The sequence below is a fragment of the Eschrichtius robustus genome, chromosome 1, assembly GCF_028021215.1.
Source record: "Eschrichtius robustus isolate mEscRob2 chromosome 1, mEscRob2.pri, whole genome shotgun sequence".
Classification (NCBI taxonomy): Eukaryota; Metazoa; Chordata; class Mammalia; order Artiodactyla; family Eschrichtiidae; genus Eschrichtius; species Eschrichtius robustus.
Window position 1 is genome coordinate 86,230,336 of NC_090824.1, and position 16,797 is coordinate 86,247,132.

Consider the following 16,797-nt stretch of genomic DNA (forward strand, 5'->3'; position numbering starts at 1 on the left):
TTTTTTTTTTTAACATCCTTATTGGAGTATAATTGCTTTACAATGGTGTGTTAATTTCTGCTTTATAACAAAGTGAATCAGCTATACGTAGACATATGTCCCCCACCAAAACTATTCTGTTCAATGTTTTGCTAAATTGTACTAAATGAGAATCTCCAAAATGTCAATTTTTCTGAATTCTACAAATAAGGTTTGACTTAGCACTAAACAGGTCCAGCCAATGAATAATCCCTAGCTCTGAGTTCTAACAGTCCTGCACGTTGGGCTACCTGGGATCTGATCAAGCCTCCCCTATGCTCCCTGGGAGGCGCCGGGGCAGGGCAGGCGGGTGCTTCTGAGCTGAGACACACATGCTTATCTGCTTCCCGGTGGGAGGTGGAGGGGTTTCTAAAGGGGCAAGGAGGGGGGCCAGTGATATTGAAACTCTATGAATTTTCCATCATTTCTTTTTTGGAACAGGAACAAACATTTAGTACTTTTCAATCACTACTTCACATATAACAATCAAAAGAAAGACAGTGCCTACAAATAGGGCATCTTTGTCGATAATTGCTTGTCGGCTGCACTAAGTTGCTCATCCCTCACTGTGAGTACGGGTGATGACAGAGTGCACGCCTAGATAACTCCCCGCCCATGTGTCTGTCTGCTCATTTTATAGATCCTCAATCCTCAATCACACCGCTCATTTGCCAGTACCTTTCAGGCACAGACATCTGGCTTTGCCTGGTCCTCTCCTATTCCTCCACAACCACCCTCAAGATTGTGAGGGGAATTATTAAGACTTTATTGTCCAAATGATCCAAAGGCTTTCGAATTTCTATTTGATAACAGCGTTTGCTCAGGTAACCTAGTCTTTGTGTGCCCCAAGAACACAAGGACAGAAAAGCACCAGATGTACCACTGCATTTTATCATATTTTTCACCACAAGAAAAACCTCCATCCTGAGAAAATTGGAAATGCAAAATCTCCTCAGTAACTTTTCTTGCTTTAAATCGCACTTCTCATCACGACCTATTACACCCACATAGTCATGTGCCATAGGCACTGCACAGTCTCCAACATTTCAAAGGCTCAAGAGCTATTTTTAAACCCCAAATGCAATCTAGGTTGCTATTCTATAACGCACTTTTTAAGGAAGAACAAAGTAAGAGAGCGATTTTTATGCATGTGGGCAGTTCGCCAACTCACCGAAAGATTGAACACAGCTGTCGATGAGATCGTCCAGGCTGGCTCCTTTGGCTAAATGTCCCAGAGACACCATCATTCGGAACTGGGTGATCTGGGCCAGGCTGGGATGGGAGGGGAGGGGGCTGCTGGAGGGCTTCCCCTCTAGTCTTGCTTTAGGGGCTGCTCTGCAGCCATGAGGTTTCCTGGGGAAAGAGACAAGGCAGGGAGAGTAGAGCGGCCAGGGAATGACCACACTGCTCTGCAGGCAGACTGAAGAGGAAAGGAGTAGAGATAAGACAATTAATCCCAGGAGTTGGGCTGATAAGACATACCCCTCCCACTTGGTAAGGGCACCACACGGACTGGTTAGCTGTTAAAGAGACATCTCTCACACTAATAGCAAGGTGAGACTTCAGGGTTGCAACAAACAGGGCTCCTCAGCCTGGGGTTAGGATTGCTTTGGCCTGCTTTCTCCAGTTCCCGAAAGGAAGAGGCAGACGCAAGACTATTCTTGGCAGTTTTTAGCTCCTAGCAATAAATTTTTATTTTAGCCCTGAGACCACTGACTTGGGTCTTAAGAATTGTTTAAGTTTGGTCTCATCTTCAGCTAAATTCATTCCTCTTGAGCAACACCAGAGTTACTGGAGAAAGTCAGGTGGCCTCAGAAACATCTTTAAGGATTTTGGGGGAGAAGGCAAAGACCGAGGACCCACGTGCAGGGGGTGAGGGTTATGGGGGCGGTGTTTAGATTTTAAGCTAGCCCTGTCTTTTTCACAAATCTTGGTTGGTTCTAAGATTCTGTTTTTCATTACTGATAATCATTCTGAGTCATTTTTATCATTAAACATTATCCTATCAAGTCCTTACTGATTATGAGAGCTTTATTCCAGAAGTGAATACAAAAGGACAAGTCTGAATCTGGAAATGGCTTTACAGCCCAACAGGTCACCTTCCTCCACTTTCACTTAGCTTTATCTTTGGTCATGACCTCATCAGTGTAAGTCAAGTTGTTTGCAAAATGATATCAGGAGGTTAATTAAGCATTTTATTTTTCCTTCCATTAAAAAAATAAACATAACATACAGAGACATATCTATCATCTTTGAAGGTTTACTAGTGATAGGTGTTGTTGCTGATAACTCCTTTGAGTATATTCTCCTCTCCTTACTGTGGCTTTGGCTATTTCATGTTTATTACCAAAGAGGAGATGAAGAAAAGAAATATACCGGAGATCCATAACTTTAACTAACCACTGTGTATTTGATAAACACATGATGGCATTAATTAATCAATAAGTACTTATCCTATGAGCAACACATGTGTGATAGGCCAGAGAGGACCAGTGAGATAGTCTGTGAAGGTACTTTGCAAACTGTAAAACATACTCATTATATGTTAGTTGTTGTAGTATGAAGGTGATCTGGAAGTTCCTTAATACAAAAATCTAGTTGGAGAATCAGAACCAGGCCAAGAAAAGATAACTCTATCAATCTTAAATAACTGTCCTGTGAGTGTCAAGGGCAAGACGTGTGATGTTCTCAGAGGAGGGAAAACCAGTTCTAGGTGGTGTTGGGGAAAGCTTCTCGACAAGATGTAACCCCACCCAGAAGGGGCTGAAGAAGTACTCAGATCAAAATAAAATGCTGGGGCACACATGGATTTTGGGAAACCACCCTGTTAAAAAGACAGTGGGACCACTTAGTACAAAGCCAGACTCATGAAGGGAACACCCTGACCTTCTAGTTCCCTTTCAAAGTAGCTCCAGAATGCTGGTCTGGCATTGGCTGCTGCCACCTGTTCCAACCTAGGATGGGCTCAGTGAAATCCAATCAGAAACTGGCTCTTGGGAATCTGCTAAGCCAAGGCAGTGATTTCTGAAAGATCAGGTTGGTGTTACAGGATTTGATCAAGTTTCTGGACATTACTGATTTTTACCCAGGCCCTGTGATAGCCCCAAGATCAGATCAGCATCTGAAAATGAAAGAAAATAATGGCCACCCTGAATTGAGTACCTTTGATATGGCAGGCTCTGAGCTGGGGATTTACATGGTCTTTAAAGCTTACAGCCCAGAGAGATGTTATCTCCATTTCACGATGTTGAAACTGAGTCTAAAAGAGGCTAAATGACATAGACAAGGTTGTAGAACTCATATGTACTTGACCTGGGATTTGTACTTGGCACCTCTCTGGTTTGGTTTAATAAATATTTACTGTGCCTGGGACTATGCACCTTTCACTACATCAGAATTAGCAAGAGGAGCTGAAAAGGTCAATTCAACTTAAGACAAAAGTAAAATCCTCCAAAAGTATAGCTGATAACATAAAGGCTGAATCTTGGGTCCTACTTCTTTTTCAGGTCCCCAAAAGTCCTCAGACCCCAGAGCTGGATGGCCCCTCCATGGTCATTCTCCAAGCCCTTCCCCCATGCATGTGGAGGTCTGGTCTGGGAAGGGCAATGTGACTGGGCACCAGTGCAGAGCCAGGTAGAAGCCAAGCCTCCTGTGTCCATGCCATGCTCCCTTCCCTCCGCAGAAGCAGTGAGGACTCTCTAAACCTGGCACTGGTTGTCCAGTGTTGGGATAAGTCAGCTTTTGGCCTTAGCTGCTGCCTCTTCACCATTAAGACCTCTACCCAAGGCAGACTTGGGAAAGATGAAAACAAAGTCTTTCTTGTTAGAAGCCTCTTTTTCTCTTAGGCCTCCCATATTACTTCTCCTTAGCCCCAAGAGAAGAGGCCACGGCAACTGGAGGCTGTCTCCACACACAGCTCTTCCCGCTGGGGCCGGGATGTCGGTGTCTACCTCTGTCTCTCATCTGGCCAATCCAGGGAAAATTCCATTTTCTCCCTCAGTTGGTAGCATCAACCATTCAGGACTCCAAAAACTGCCCTGGCTCTAAGTCTGGCAATGTTTCCTAGTGTCACCTGTAGGGGAAACCACTTTGGTGCAGGAGGTGATTCTCAGAGGTAGATGCTTTTATCAGAACTAGGAGGGACTGGTAAAATACAAGCAGAAAGAATGAACTTGAAGGGAGTATTGAGGGGATGGGGAAGGGAGGGTGAGATGCAGTCGGGGGGAGGCCGCTGAGACTCAGAGGGCTTGGGCAGGAGAAACCAGGGAGAAGAGAAACTGCTAAAACCCAAATGGCATCCTGAGAGGTCAGGAAGATGGGGGTTATGTGCACCATAAACTAGGAAGCTGGGCAATTTTGCTGTGGAGTCTCTTGACTGGCTGCTATGTGACAAACCTTCAAATCGTTCTCTTCTGGTGAAATGGCTGTAGATAAGGATTTATAAAATGCTTTATTTTAGACATAGAATGAATTCGCCTCTAAGTCTGCAAAGGCATATGTATTTTTAAAGGCAAGTAGGCAAACGTTTCCTCACCAGCTCCCTCAAGTATTAGGAAAAAAAAAAAAAAGCGCCCTAGAGAAACAACTTGAAAGTGTTTCCTGAGGCTAGAACTTGCTAAGGCCCCATCCAGTTTGCTGAAGGAGACTGTCAAAACTCTGAAGTGGTTCAGGTGCAATCCACTCCAGCCTCAGGTATCTCAGTGGAGGTCACAATTTCGGGTTGAACTTTTCATGAAACTCAGCCCAGAAGAGTAAGGGATGAAATGGACAAGGAGAACGAACGGAAGCTTCCACAACTTTCTTTGCAGTGGAAGATGGCTTTTATTGGCTTCTAGTGAGGATTTCTTCCAGTCCTGTCCTCTCCCCGTTCCCATAATACAGACTCAGTTGAATGTACTGAAGCTCCTCCTCTCAGTCCGGTGCAAGGCAAAGTGCTGGACCTTCACGGTACAGGACGGGGTGGGGGAGGGCATAAAGGACCAAGAACTTTTAGATCCATAAGGTCCAGCAGGGCAACGCTTCCTGCCTCGACTGGGCACGGCCAGGAGCAACAGAGTCTGCGTGGATGGAGGTGGGAAGAGCACAGCTTTCCCGGCCCTATGCTGAGCCCAGGCCGTTGCCAGGCAGTTGTCCAGTTCCGGCCCTTTGGGGGACAAACTCAAAGTTGCCTGGCCCCTCCAGGCCTCCTTCTCCTGCCAATAGCTTTTTCACTCACGGTCACTTTTCCTTCATCTTCTGTCACCCCCAAGACCCTCCTAAAACATGTCTCTAGGATCACGGTGGGTGGAAGCGAGTGCAGGTTTCCACCCAGGTGGTTATGTGGGTCACTGACCCCTGTGCACTCCTGGCAAAGGCAGCTGGCCTTCTGGGTCCGGCCCGACGTCCGCAGGGCCGGACGGGCCGCCAGGTGGCGCTGCCGGAGCTGCGGCAGGTGCAGGGGGCGCGGAAAGTCCGCGAGTGGGAGTTCCAGGGGCCCGGCGCCGGGGGACCAGGGCGCCGGGTCGCTAAGCCCGATTCCGGGGCTCGCCGGGCCAACTCTGGCCGCGCGTCCGCACAGCCCGGCTCCCCCCCCAGTCCGTCGGGCGAGACGCGCAGGGCGCTCCGGGCTCGTCCGTCCCTCGCGCCCGTCTCCCCCGACTTCGGCCGAGACTTCGGCCGAGACCCCGACCGGCCGCCGCTGCCGCCCGCACCCCGGGCCCGCAACTTCCCGGAGGCGGCGGCGCCGTGCCGGCCCCCCCACTTCCCATCCCGGCGAGGTCCTGGGGCCGCGCGCGCTGTGGCCCCCGCCCCAAGAAAGGAAACGGACGCCCCTACTCACCGCGGAGCTTCTCTCGCTTTGCCCAGGGTGCCCATGGCCGCGGCCGCGCTCCAGGAGCCGCCTCACCCAGCGCGGCGGGACGGGCTCGGCGGGGTGCGGCGCATCGCCACCACCGCCTGCCGGGCCCCTCCGCCCCGGCCTCCTCGCGCAGGACGCCCGACCGCGGCGAACCCGCAGGCACAAACTTTGTGTGAGCGCGCCCCCCGCCCTCCTCCTTGCGCGCGCGCGCACACACGCCCGCTCCAACCACCTGACAAGCGCTGATGTTATCGCCGAGGAAATGTGTGGCGCTGTTCAGTTCTTCCCCGAAACCTGCCCCCATTACTCAGTAGTCCCCGGAGGCCTGCGCCTCCCTCCAACCTCGCCTTTCACCCCTGGCGGCTACTTCTCCCGGCCCGTGGCTGAAGACGGAAGCGGAGCTGGAAGGGCGGGGAGGCTCCAGGTGCCCTGGATATCACCAAACCAGCGCCAGGAGAGGGGTTGGGAGCCGGGGGAAACCGGCTTCACCTGGCGGCTCTCGGGGCAACAGCCGCCCCCCACCCTGCTTCTGCCTTCCCGAATTTCAGTCCAGTCTCCCGAAGACCCCTCGTGCCCTCGCAGGCCTCTCTGGTATATATCAGAGCGCAGAGTCGGGGGTGGGGTAAAGAACGAATACACGGTTGTGGGTCCGCCTTAGCCTGTGCCTCTGGGAGTCTTGTTGGTAGCAATTAACAAGACACCCTGGCGGGAGGCAGCGAGTGTGCAGGTGCGCTGCAGGTCAGGCGGGACACAGCTGACTGGCGTCTGTGGATATGGGAGAGAGGGGTCAGGGCTGGGGAGGACTTTCTGACGGCAGATCTGGTCAGAAATGGCTGCCTACCCCTGCTTGCCGAAAAGATAGTGGTAACAGCAGTAACTAATGTTGACTGAGTGCCTTGTGCTAAGTGCTTTCTGTACATTCCTCATGTACGCCGCCTCCCCCAAAAACCAAGAGGTCACTGTTTTAAAGATGAAATAAATGAAGGGTTAGAGAATAATATGCTTCCCATCACACTAGTACACAGCAGAGAGAACCACAACCTGGGCTGAGATCTGGCTGTAATCGCTGTGGGATTGTCCTAATAACATACCCATTATCAGTGTCACATGCTCTAACTCTAGTCATATTAATAAGTCCCGTCCCAGCCATAATGTTCTGGACCTTAAAGCCTCATACGTATATGCCACCTTATCCTAAACACAACAAACAAACAAACAGTCCAAGATAGCTTACAAAGGTGTGTAACTCACAAAAAGAAGTGTATGAAATGAAAAGTGAAAATTAAAGTACATAAAATGGAGCCAGAAATGAATTTTTTTTAATGCATTCCATAGAGTCCAAAACACTTGCTCCAAGTGGGACCGAAGATTTGTCTCCTGGATTTCTAGCAGTCATGTTCAAAAGGGAAGCCTTGTCTAAAATTCAATTTCTGTCACATGCAAGACAAAAAAAAAAAAAAAAATTGCTCAAGAGAAGATCAACTCTTTTCATCCTGAGAGCGGTAAGAAATTTCTCCAGAGAATCCTCATGAACATTGTGTAATAGAACCAAGTCCTCGGTCACAGCCATACACATAGAAGGAACATTTGGATATTTAATAAATATTAAATTATGACACTCTTCCAGACTTACACTGTATATGCATATGTATACATGCCAAATAGATAAACACGTACCTTTATATAAATGCATAAATATATGTAAATGTGTTTAGGTAGGCTACTGGGTGTATACACACAATACTGAATACAGTTGCAGGCGGTTGTATGCAGCTATACACCTGCAGTTCATTACGTAATAAGTATAGAAATGATTAGCTATTAGTTCATTCGAGAAACAAGTCTTGTGAGTCTTGCTGAGTTTTCTAAAGAAAGAGGCCTGCTTCTACCTAGGAAGCTTCTTCCTCTCAGGCTTCCTGAGAGCTCTGCATTCCACTTGCACCTGATTGGGTTTCTGGGCCCAGCTGAACTCTTTGAAGAGGCTTATCTGGCTGTTCCTACTTGGGCAATTTGTCTTTTCCAAACACCTAAAAAATTAGAAGTTAGCTCCATCTCTTTCTTCATCTTCTGCCATGTGGTTAGTCTCCATGGTGCTGAGACACCTCTGACCTCAGGAACAAAGTGCTCCTTCTTTTCTCTTGTTCGCTTATCCTCTTTTCTGCTTCTCCAAACTCTTTGATAGGCAGTAGTCAATGTCTCTGTAACAGTTGAGAAAGGCTGGGGACCACTGTCGTCTTCTGCTCACCCTTTGGGTAAGGTCATTCCTTGGGACCCTTTCTCTGTTATTCTTTCTTCTTTCAACCAGGGGCTCTTAACTGATATCCCCAGACCTTTTACTTGGCTTTTTGGTGAGTACCTGCGAAGCCTCTGCAACTAAAAATACCTGTTTTCATCAGATTTTCTAAATGATCCACTACTCAAATCCGGTGGGGTTTTTTTTTTTTTTTTCAAATTAAGTGTTTTTAATTTCTTCCATGACTTCAACAGGACCCAAATGACTCCCATGTCTGAATATCTAACCTTGATATCTAACATCCCAAACCATATTTCCAACTGGTCGCCTCCCCGAATCGTCCCCCAGGGCTTCCTCTCCGTCTCCACGGCCACATGTCTTGGCCCCAGTTATCTCTGAACCTGAACATGTGTCATAGCCTCATAAACGGCCTCCCTAGTTGTAGAACCTCCTCTTCTCTGATCCTTTTTTCACGTTGTTTTCAGAATTACCTGATCATGTCATTTCTTCGCTTCCAAACTGCCAAGGAATTCTCCAGTTGCCTACAGAATAAACTACAAACTTCTTAACGTTGCTCACCTTCACAACTAACCTTACCTGTCCACCCTGGCCTCCAGCCATGCCCTCCCAGGCACCTGACCTGTTAGGTTGTGACTTGGTCACTGCTGGTAATTGCTGTGCCCTGTGCCCTCACAAGCCTCAGTGCTCTTGCTTGTGTATTTCCTTCCGCCTGCCATCTCTTTTCACCTAGATGCACACAGGCACAGTTATACCAAATGCATAGCAGACTGGCAAGTCGCCCCAGAGGGCACACGCAGGGCTGCCTTCCAGGGGCAGGGGCTGCAAACCCACCTTGCAGAATCTGCCTGAGGACTGGTTAATGCTTGGAGTACCTATTGGCCACCACAGCTTCCACTCTGTGGTCTAACATTTTTTCATCCATTTGAGATACATTCACTGGGTCCCTACTTAGTGTCAGATGCTGTCCTTGGCATTGAGAATCTGATAGAGAACATGACAGATAAGAGCCCTGTTCACATGAGCTTACGTGTCTAATAAACAGACGAGTCCAAATATGCTAGGATGTTATACCCCGATTTCCAGGAGCTGCCACCGCAGAGTTGGGTTACCCCCGCTCTCATGGGGACACCATGGGGTATTCCGGTTGAGGCACCCATATGGACCAATGAGGACGAGGTTGCCACATTTAGGGACACACAGCTCCACGGGAGAATGAAGAGAGATGGAGAGAGAAAAGGAGGGAGGGGATGTGCCACCATCCTTTCCTCTCCTGCTGAGTGCCGCTCCTGTTTCTGAGACAGGGAGGACTGGCCTCATTACTTTATTATTGTGACTGGCCATCCCAGACTGAACACTGTACATCCCTGCTGCTGCTCACCGTGGAGCAAAGCTAGAGAAACTGCCCACGTGAGAAGCAGCCACTTTTGCTCCGGGCCTGTAGTTTGGGGGCTTATGGTTGGACTCCTGCATGTTTCTTTGTCCTTGGCATCTTCTTATGGAGGCAGCCCATGCCTCTTGGGGAGTCTCTCTGTCCGTGGGCCAGCTCTTCTGGAGAGTGTTCTACCTCCTTAAGGTACCCCCAGGATTCTCTAAAGGGAATTTGATGAATGTCATATAAATGGTATTTTAAGATATCCATTCTTGTTTTCAGCTGAAGGATGCTGCTTGTCTCTGTTGAAGCCCCTTCTCAGGGACCCTCTCTCCGCCACAGGTCATATTTCTTTACATCATGGAGCCCATATGTTTTATTTGATTTTGGAATTGTTTTAGGATATTAACAAACAAACAGAAATACATGTTGTCTCATGGCTTTTGCTCTCAGTGAGATGGTGGGGGGGGGGGTCCCTGGAAGACTTTGAACAGAGGAGGGAAGGGATCTGACTTCTGCTTTACAGGGTCCGGCTGCTGAGTTCCAAAGTGACTCATGGGAAGTAAGGGCGGGAGGTTCTCTGTGGAAGCGGCCTTCATAATGTCCAACTTCTGGGTCTGCCCGGTCGGTGGCTTTCCAACAGTTTTGAATATTACTCCGTGGTGAGAAGTGTAACATCACATTTTACACCCTGTGACTCAGATGTACATGTCAAACTGAAACACAAGCTGTGTGAAACATGATCCTTTCAAATCTTTTTTTTTTTTTAATGACATTAAAAAACAAATGTTGGTCAGGACCCTCAAAATTGATCCATTAGTAGGTTGGGATCATAGTTTACAAAATACAGCTCTAGGGCTACCTCTCATGATGATAATAGATCTCGGTAGTTATCTCTGGAAAAGGGGAACTAGGTGGCTCTGAGTACGGGGAATCTTGCTTTTCATTTTTTCCCCTTTTGTAACTTTTATTTTTGTATTGTGTGCAAGCATTTAGTCCATCAATGAATCCTATTTTGAATCATTCTGGCATAGAACTTCTTGCTTTCTGATTCTGGCCCGAATAGCTTTAAAAAACCAGAAGCTGGGGCCAGAAAAGGTAAGTTGTCAGTGAATCTGCTTTGTTCAAGTTTATCAAAAAATATCAAACAGTATGTTTTCCACAAATATTTGGGAGGCAGAATGGCACAGTAGTTCAAAGTGTGAGCTCTAGAGTTAGACTGATTTTGAATCTCAGCCCTCATGCTTCCTAGTAATGTGACCCTGAGCAAGTTAACTTTTCTAAGCCTCAGTTTCCATGTCTGTAAAAATGGGTACAAACAAGGCCTACCTCATGCAACTTCGCTAATGATTATATGACATGGTCTATGCCTGGCACGTAGCAACCACTGCGGACACATTAATGTTTTGAGTGCCAGGTTGTGGGCACACGAGGTGAATGTTTTGGTAAACTAGTAAGTGCTATGCAATCACATCCAAGGGACACCTGCCCTAGTCTTGGTTGATGGGGAGCCGACTTCTCAGAGGAAGTGAGGTGTGGGTTAAGATGTAAAGGATGAGATGAACAGCTCACTAGCCAAAGAGAAGTGAGGGAAGAGGAGAGGCGAGGCCCGTGTTTCAGAGACGAGGAAGATGCAGAGGTAAAGAAGAAGCAGAGCAGAGTGCTTTGCTGAACTACACACAGGAACTTTGATTCTCCCCACCCTCTGCCAATACATAAATAAGGTTCTCAAGTCTGACTTAATCTTAGTTTGCCTTTGCAGAATCTGAGACGCTTCTCACTTTGAAGGGTTCCCCATGAGCACCTTGAGTCCCTCGCTCCACTTTAGATGTGATTCAACTAACGCCACTTCCCAAGATAGCCTCTGGGTGCTTGAGCTGAGCGCTGCTGGAGAGAGGGCTGAGTTAATTACCATTCAACACTGAGCTTTTCAAATGGCTGCGTTGCAATCAGAACAGCAACAATTTGAAAGCTAAAACTAGTTTAGTAATGCAACCGCTATTTTTAAAACCCCTATCGTGCACCTAGCACCACCCTAGCACTAATACTACTTAATCATTTAACACCTACAAAGACACACGGGTAAAAGCTCGAAAAAAACCCAGTTAATAGAAAGATTCAAGTGGCCTGGACCAGTCAAAGGATGTGGTTTTCTGAGTACAAGAACTGTTTAATATGCATTCAAAAAAGTACTGTGATAAGCATAGTATTAAAATGAAAACTCCTGAGTATTAATAAAGACACTTGCATGTGAGCGATGGAGAAAATCATTGTAAATTAATATGGGTGGGTGCTTCTCACGCCGGGATCACCAGCAGACACATCCTTAAGGGTCTAGAAGAAATTTTTTTCCCCTTTAAAAGGGGTCATATTTTACTCATATTTAAGAAATACTGAAGTAGGCCATTTCACACACAACTTACAAGCATTTTACTTCTTGATTTGACAGTGGAGTTCTAACACCCCAGCCCACTCCCCTGTGCCAAAGCCCAGTTTTCCACCCCACGTGGGACGTTAAGTATCTTTTTCTTCAGTCTGATTCTTTGTGGTGGGAATAGAGCGTGAAACTCTCATGGGCAGATAGCAGGCTTAGGAAAGGATACATTGGGATGGAATAGTCTGTCTTGCCTGTTCCTCTGGATTTGGAGGTGGGAAGTGAGCCCGACTAAAAAGGGTGTGACTTAACCCTGTAGGTAGCTGTGTTCCCTTGGTACAGAGACTGTGTTTCACCAATAATAATCACACCCAAGACAGCATCATGAAAATTAGAAATTCACTGATTCAAAAACAAAGCTGAAGGCTTAAATTTGCTGCAAGTACTGATCAAGATTGATCTGCCTCCCTGTCTAACTGGTAACAGACGCAACACAGTTTGGTTGAAGAAATTTCTTGGCATTCGTCCAAATGATAGCCAGAATTTACTGTAAAAGAAAACTGTCTTTTCTGTCTTGTATTCTTTTGTTTTGTTTCTGCACCTTGCATCAAACTGAGAAAACTTGCCTCTGAACAAAGTGTACAGCTGGAATAGTCTACATGATGGCTTCATAAGTATGGATGGAGACCCAACCGTCAACCAGGTGTGCAGCTTAATTGATTTTTCAATTAAATCAATCAGTGAAAAGTATCACCATATGCTTTGATAAATCCAATCAGTGTCCATTTATGTGTGATTTTCAAGTGCCCCAGAAATGAGGCTTTGTTTCCTGAGGAAGGTCACCTCATGCTGGCTCTTAATTTGGCTCATGCAGGTGTGATCCTGATGTTGTGTTAGTGCTTTGGCATCGTTTGTATTTGGGTGGAGGTGTGAAGAAGTCTGGGTTAGACATATGATGGAAACAGACAAGTTCTATACAACCAGTGTTGGCAGTTGTTTAAAAAATCCTCTTTTTTAAAAAACTGAAGTATAGTTGATTTACAATGTTGTGTTAGTTTCAGGTATACAGCAAGGTGATTCGGTTATACATATATATGATTCGGTTATATGTATATATATATATATATTTTTTCAGATTCTTTTCCCTTACAGGTTATTACAAAATACTGAGTACAGTTCCCTGTGCTATATAAAAAATCCTCTTAAAAATCTGAGTCGCTGTGACTTTTTGTCCTGTACCAGACAGAGGAAATAAATGGGTCACATAGGAGGCAGGGTCCAGGTGGGTGCGTTTGCCTCAGGTTCTCCCCACTTAGGACCACTCTCAACTCAGCAGGAGTGGCAGGGCCACAGTGTATTTGTGAGCCCCTTCCTCCATAAAAATATATTTTAAAGTATATTTTATGATTGTGTTGGCATAAAGATGAATAGAATCCGGAATGGATTCAATGATTATACATACGTTCTTATCACCTTCATTTTTTTCTTTGGTTTTAAAAAGAAATTAGAACCTCTTTGCGGGCCCCTGTAGGTACTGTGGGCTCTTGGCCCCATGCCTCCTGAGTCCGCCCTCCGAGTGAGCCTGGCTCCTTCAAGAAAGACCAAGTGCTCTTTTCTGGCTCTGAGAGAGTACTGGCTTCTGGCTATTGAGAAATGTTGGTATAAATATAAGGGGAAAGGTGAGTTTCAAGGAGGGGCTCCCTCTGTCCCTTTTGAACACCCGGTAGGGAGGCATATGAAAGGTGACCTGGAGGGCAGTGAGGTGAGAAATTGCATGAAAAGTGGAGGTTTGCCTGGGGAGGCGAGATAAAACTAGGGGCGCTGGAGGGTCATTCAAGGCCAGAGGGCCCGGCTTGGAGGAGCCAAGAAAGCAGTACTTACTGACCAACTGGCTGTCGGTGTAGAGAATAAGGAATACTAGCTCTGTGCCAGGGAGTGAGTTAAGTACCTACTGCCTCCGTGTCAGACTTGAACTTGAAACTATAGTACCCAGAGGCCTAGCCAGAAAAGACCTGGCAGCCCCTGGGCTATTGCAGAAAGTAGGCTAGACTATTGGGCGCAGTTGGTAGGCAGCAAAAACAACCAACCAACCAAACAAAAAAGGGCCGACTTACATGTTAGGCTATGCTGAGCTAGATTCTACGATCAAACAGAATACTTTTTACTTTTTTGTCTGTATTTTCTGTTTACCCTAGATTCCTCACGATGATTCTATGAGCTGACATATTGAGCACTTCCTACATGTCAAGCACTGTGCCAAGAAATAAGTACACATTATTTCATGTCATCCTTACAAAAAGACTTTATGATGATCTACCCTTGTTGCCCTCTCTTTATAGATGGTGGGGTTTAAGGCTCAAAAAGTTTAAGTGACTCATGCAAGGACACACAGCTAGTGAAATGTGAAGCTGGGTTTCAGTTCAGTGTGATTCTGGAGCCCAAGCTTATCACCACTTTGTTACACCTCCCACTCATAATATATTAGATTTTGTACCCCAAACAGTTGATCTCATTGGCTATAGCCTATTAGAAAATTCTGGGTGAAGTAAAGAGGATCAGTAACCAGCACTAACCATATTGTTGATGGTCTCAATGAAGTGCTGAGCTTTTAGCTGTCTTATCAGCCACAGCCAGAGCATCAAAGGGTCAGAATTTTGGTCTAGTTACACTGATAGTCGGCCCAGCTAAAACTAGAATTGCCTCTGAAAAGACTTGGCCATTGGTTGGGGGAGGGAGAGCCACTGACCTAAGATTTCTTTAGGCCCAAGTTTTCACTTTCAGTTATTTGAAAAGTGAAAGTATAACTGTTGTCGATGTGCTATTAATACGTTGGTCGGGGCCTTGTTACCTTATTATGTCACTTCTCATATAACATGTACCATACCTCTCGTGTGTGTGTGTGTGTGTGTGTGTGTGTGTGTATGTGTGTGTGCGTATGTGTGTGTGCCTACACTTGTGAATGTTTCCTTAGCAGATTGGGCTAAAAATGCAGTTCCTACTGTAATTTCTTCTCCATGATTCCTTTTTTAGGGGCTTTGGTCTTCTCTTTAAAAATGGGGAATTATTATATCAAGTGATTCAAGCCTTATTCCTTAGGGCTTCTTTACTACAACCCAAGAGTGTTGCTTTGTTTGCGTGTTTATTCATTTGTGTGAAGAGAGTTTTAGCTCATCATTATACTTCAAAAAAATTCTCATGACTGTACTCCAATCTTAAAATCTACCCTCAACAGGTGTGAATATTTTTCTGAGGTGCCAATATAAGTTCAGTCTTTTGGTCTAACCTGGTCAAATTAGGAGTTAAGTCTGATTTTGACTTCTGGTGTTTAGATTATTTTGCCTAGTCCCTCAATTTCCCATTTGGACCATCCTTTCCTGAAACATCCCAGAAACCCAGTGTTCTCAGTATCCCCCTACCTTGTGGTCCCACCCAACGTGCTTACAGCTTCTGATACAGATCTGGTCACTGAAGAAAAAGGGTCCCTCGCTTGCCTTGCTTTCAACACAGAGCAAATCTACATGCTGGGAAGTTCCTGACTCAGCGGTGCTGCTTCTCTTCCTGGTTCCCAGCCTCTCTAAAAGACTCACAGATGACACGTCAACTTCCATTTCTTGCTATTTCCATCAGGGTCTCACCTTTCCTTTTTCTCTTCCAGGACATTTGAGGACCACTTTTTATTTTATCTTCTGTTTAATGTGATGTCTGGCATCTCTGCCAGCCCCAAGAGTGCATGACAAAACCTGTCCTTACAGACACTGGAATACATGAAGGAAGGGAAAGAGGGCCAACTATCCAAGATGCCTATAAAATGGGGGCTAGAGATAAGGAAATACGTGGATATGCAGTAAGTAGGAAGGCTTGCCTACTTTCTAGCTTCTGCTACAGAGAAGCATGATAGGTCCAGGTTCCTGAGCACTTAACTATGTCCCATCCTATTTCATCCTCTGGGAAAGATTTTTTTCCTTTGAACAGTCTTGTGTTTTTTGCCCTCGTCACTTGGAGGCAGGGGGTTGGGTTGCCTGAGATTGATAATAGTCTTAATATTTGTTGCACCATAACTTTACTAAGGTTGTGGATATCCCAAACCTAGGACAGGCTTCTGAGAGTCAGGGATAGCTTTAGATTCAGACTCTCAAGACCCAATATTTTTGGCAGATGGAGCTCCTTCTGAACAGTAAGTCATTGTTGAGTGACATGAATAGGACCAGAGCTGAAGGAAATTAGGCTTTCAAAAGATTGTCTAAAACAAAAGTCCTTTCAGTCTCTGGTATTCCTGATTTCATCCCTGACTGAACCAAGGTTGCTCATTTTTGCAGGGAGAAAGCACATGAAACTGTGCAGTCTGGAATCCAAGCACACTTTGATTGGCAGGTCAGTCGCCATTTACAGATAGGAAGTGCTCATTGCTTGGCGTAAGTTTTATCTGGAAGAGGAAGAAATAGCTAACCCTTTCCTGTCCTATCTATACTTATTCTCTTCTTGTATTTCATGAGGGGCATGGCTGTCATTACAGGTACGAAGCAAACAGAAAACACCATCATTCCAGCAGATAATAGAACTCAGGGAAATGGTTGCCAGTTTGCCAGGTTCCTTCTTCCCTATGTCTTTCCCCCCCCCCCCCCCCCACTTTTCTTGAAAGCTGCTGAGGTCTTAGTTGTTCCCTAAGGAGGTTTAACTCAGATCTCAGCCAGTGCTGATCTAGAGGACTCAGGAAGGTCTTATCCATTGTGGTGTCGAACTTAGAAAGCAAATCCTGTTCTGGGCATGACTAGGAGGACCCAGAACTCTGAGACCTGCAAGAACCCTATTTATGGACACTTAACGATGGACTTGTTTGCTGAGGGAGAGTTAGGGCTGTGAGTGTCCCCTGGAAACATGCCAGACTGAGACTTCATGACTGGGGACTCTCTAAAAGAGTCTAGACTTTCAGGGCTGAGGGGTGGGGA

At 46.2% G+C, this 16,797-nt stretch overlaps 1 protein-coding gene across 27 annotated transcripts in view; it reads right to left on the reverse strand.

Annotated features, from left to right (window-relative positions):
- RASGRP1 (RAS guanyl releasing protein 1) overlaps nt 1-16,797 on the reverse strand; it is a 996,665-nt gene that overhangs the window by 73,113 nt on the left and 906,755 nt on the right. For 24 of the 27 annotated variants that reach the window (XM_068549078.1, XM_068549119.1, XM_068549136.1 and 21 more), the window contains one exon: nt 1,190-1,371. The exons of 1 other annotated variant lie outside the window; for it this stretch is intronic. In XM_068549078.1, coding sequence (XP_068405179.1) covers nt 1,190-1,265 — 76 coding nt within the window. In that variant the 5' untranslated portion in view covers nt 1,266-1,371. Of the gene's footprint in view, nt 1-1,189; nt 1,372-5,836; nt 5,987-16,797 lie in introns of those variants that run through there. 2 more of the 27 variants (XM_068549036.1, XM_068549029.1) reach the window with 1 other exon arrangement.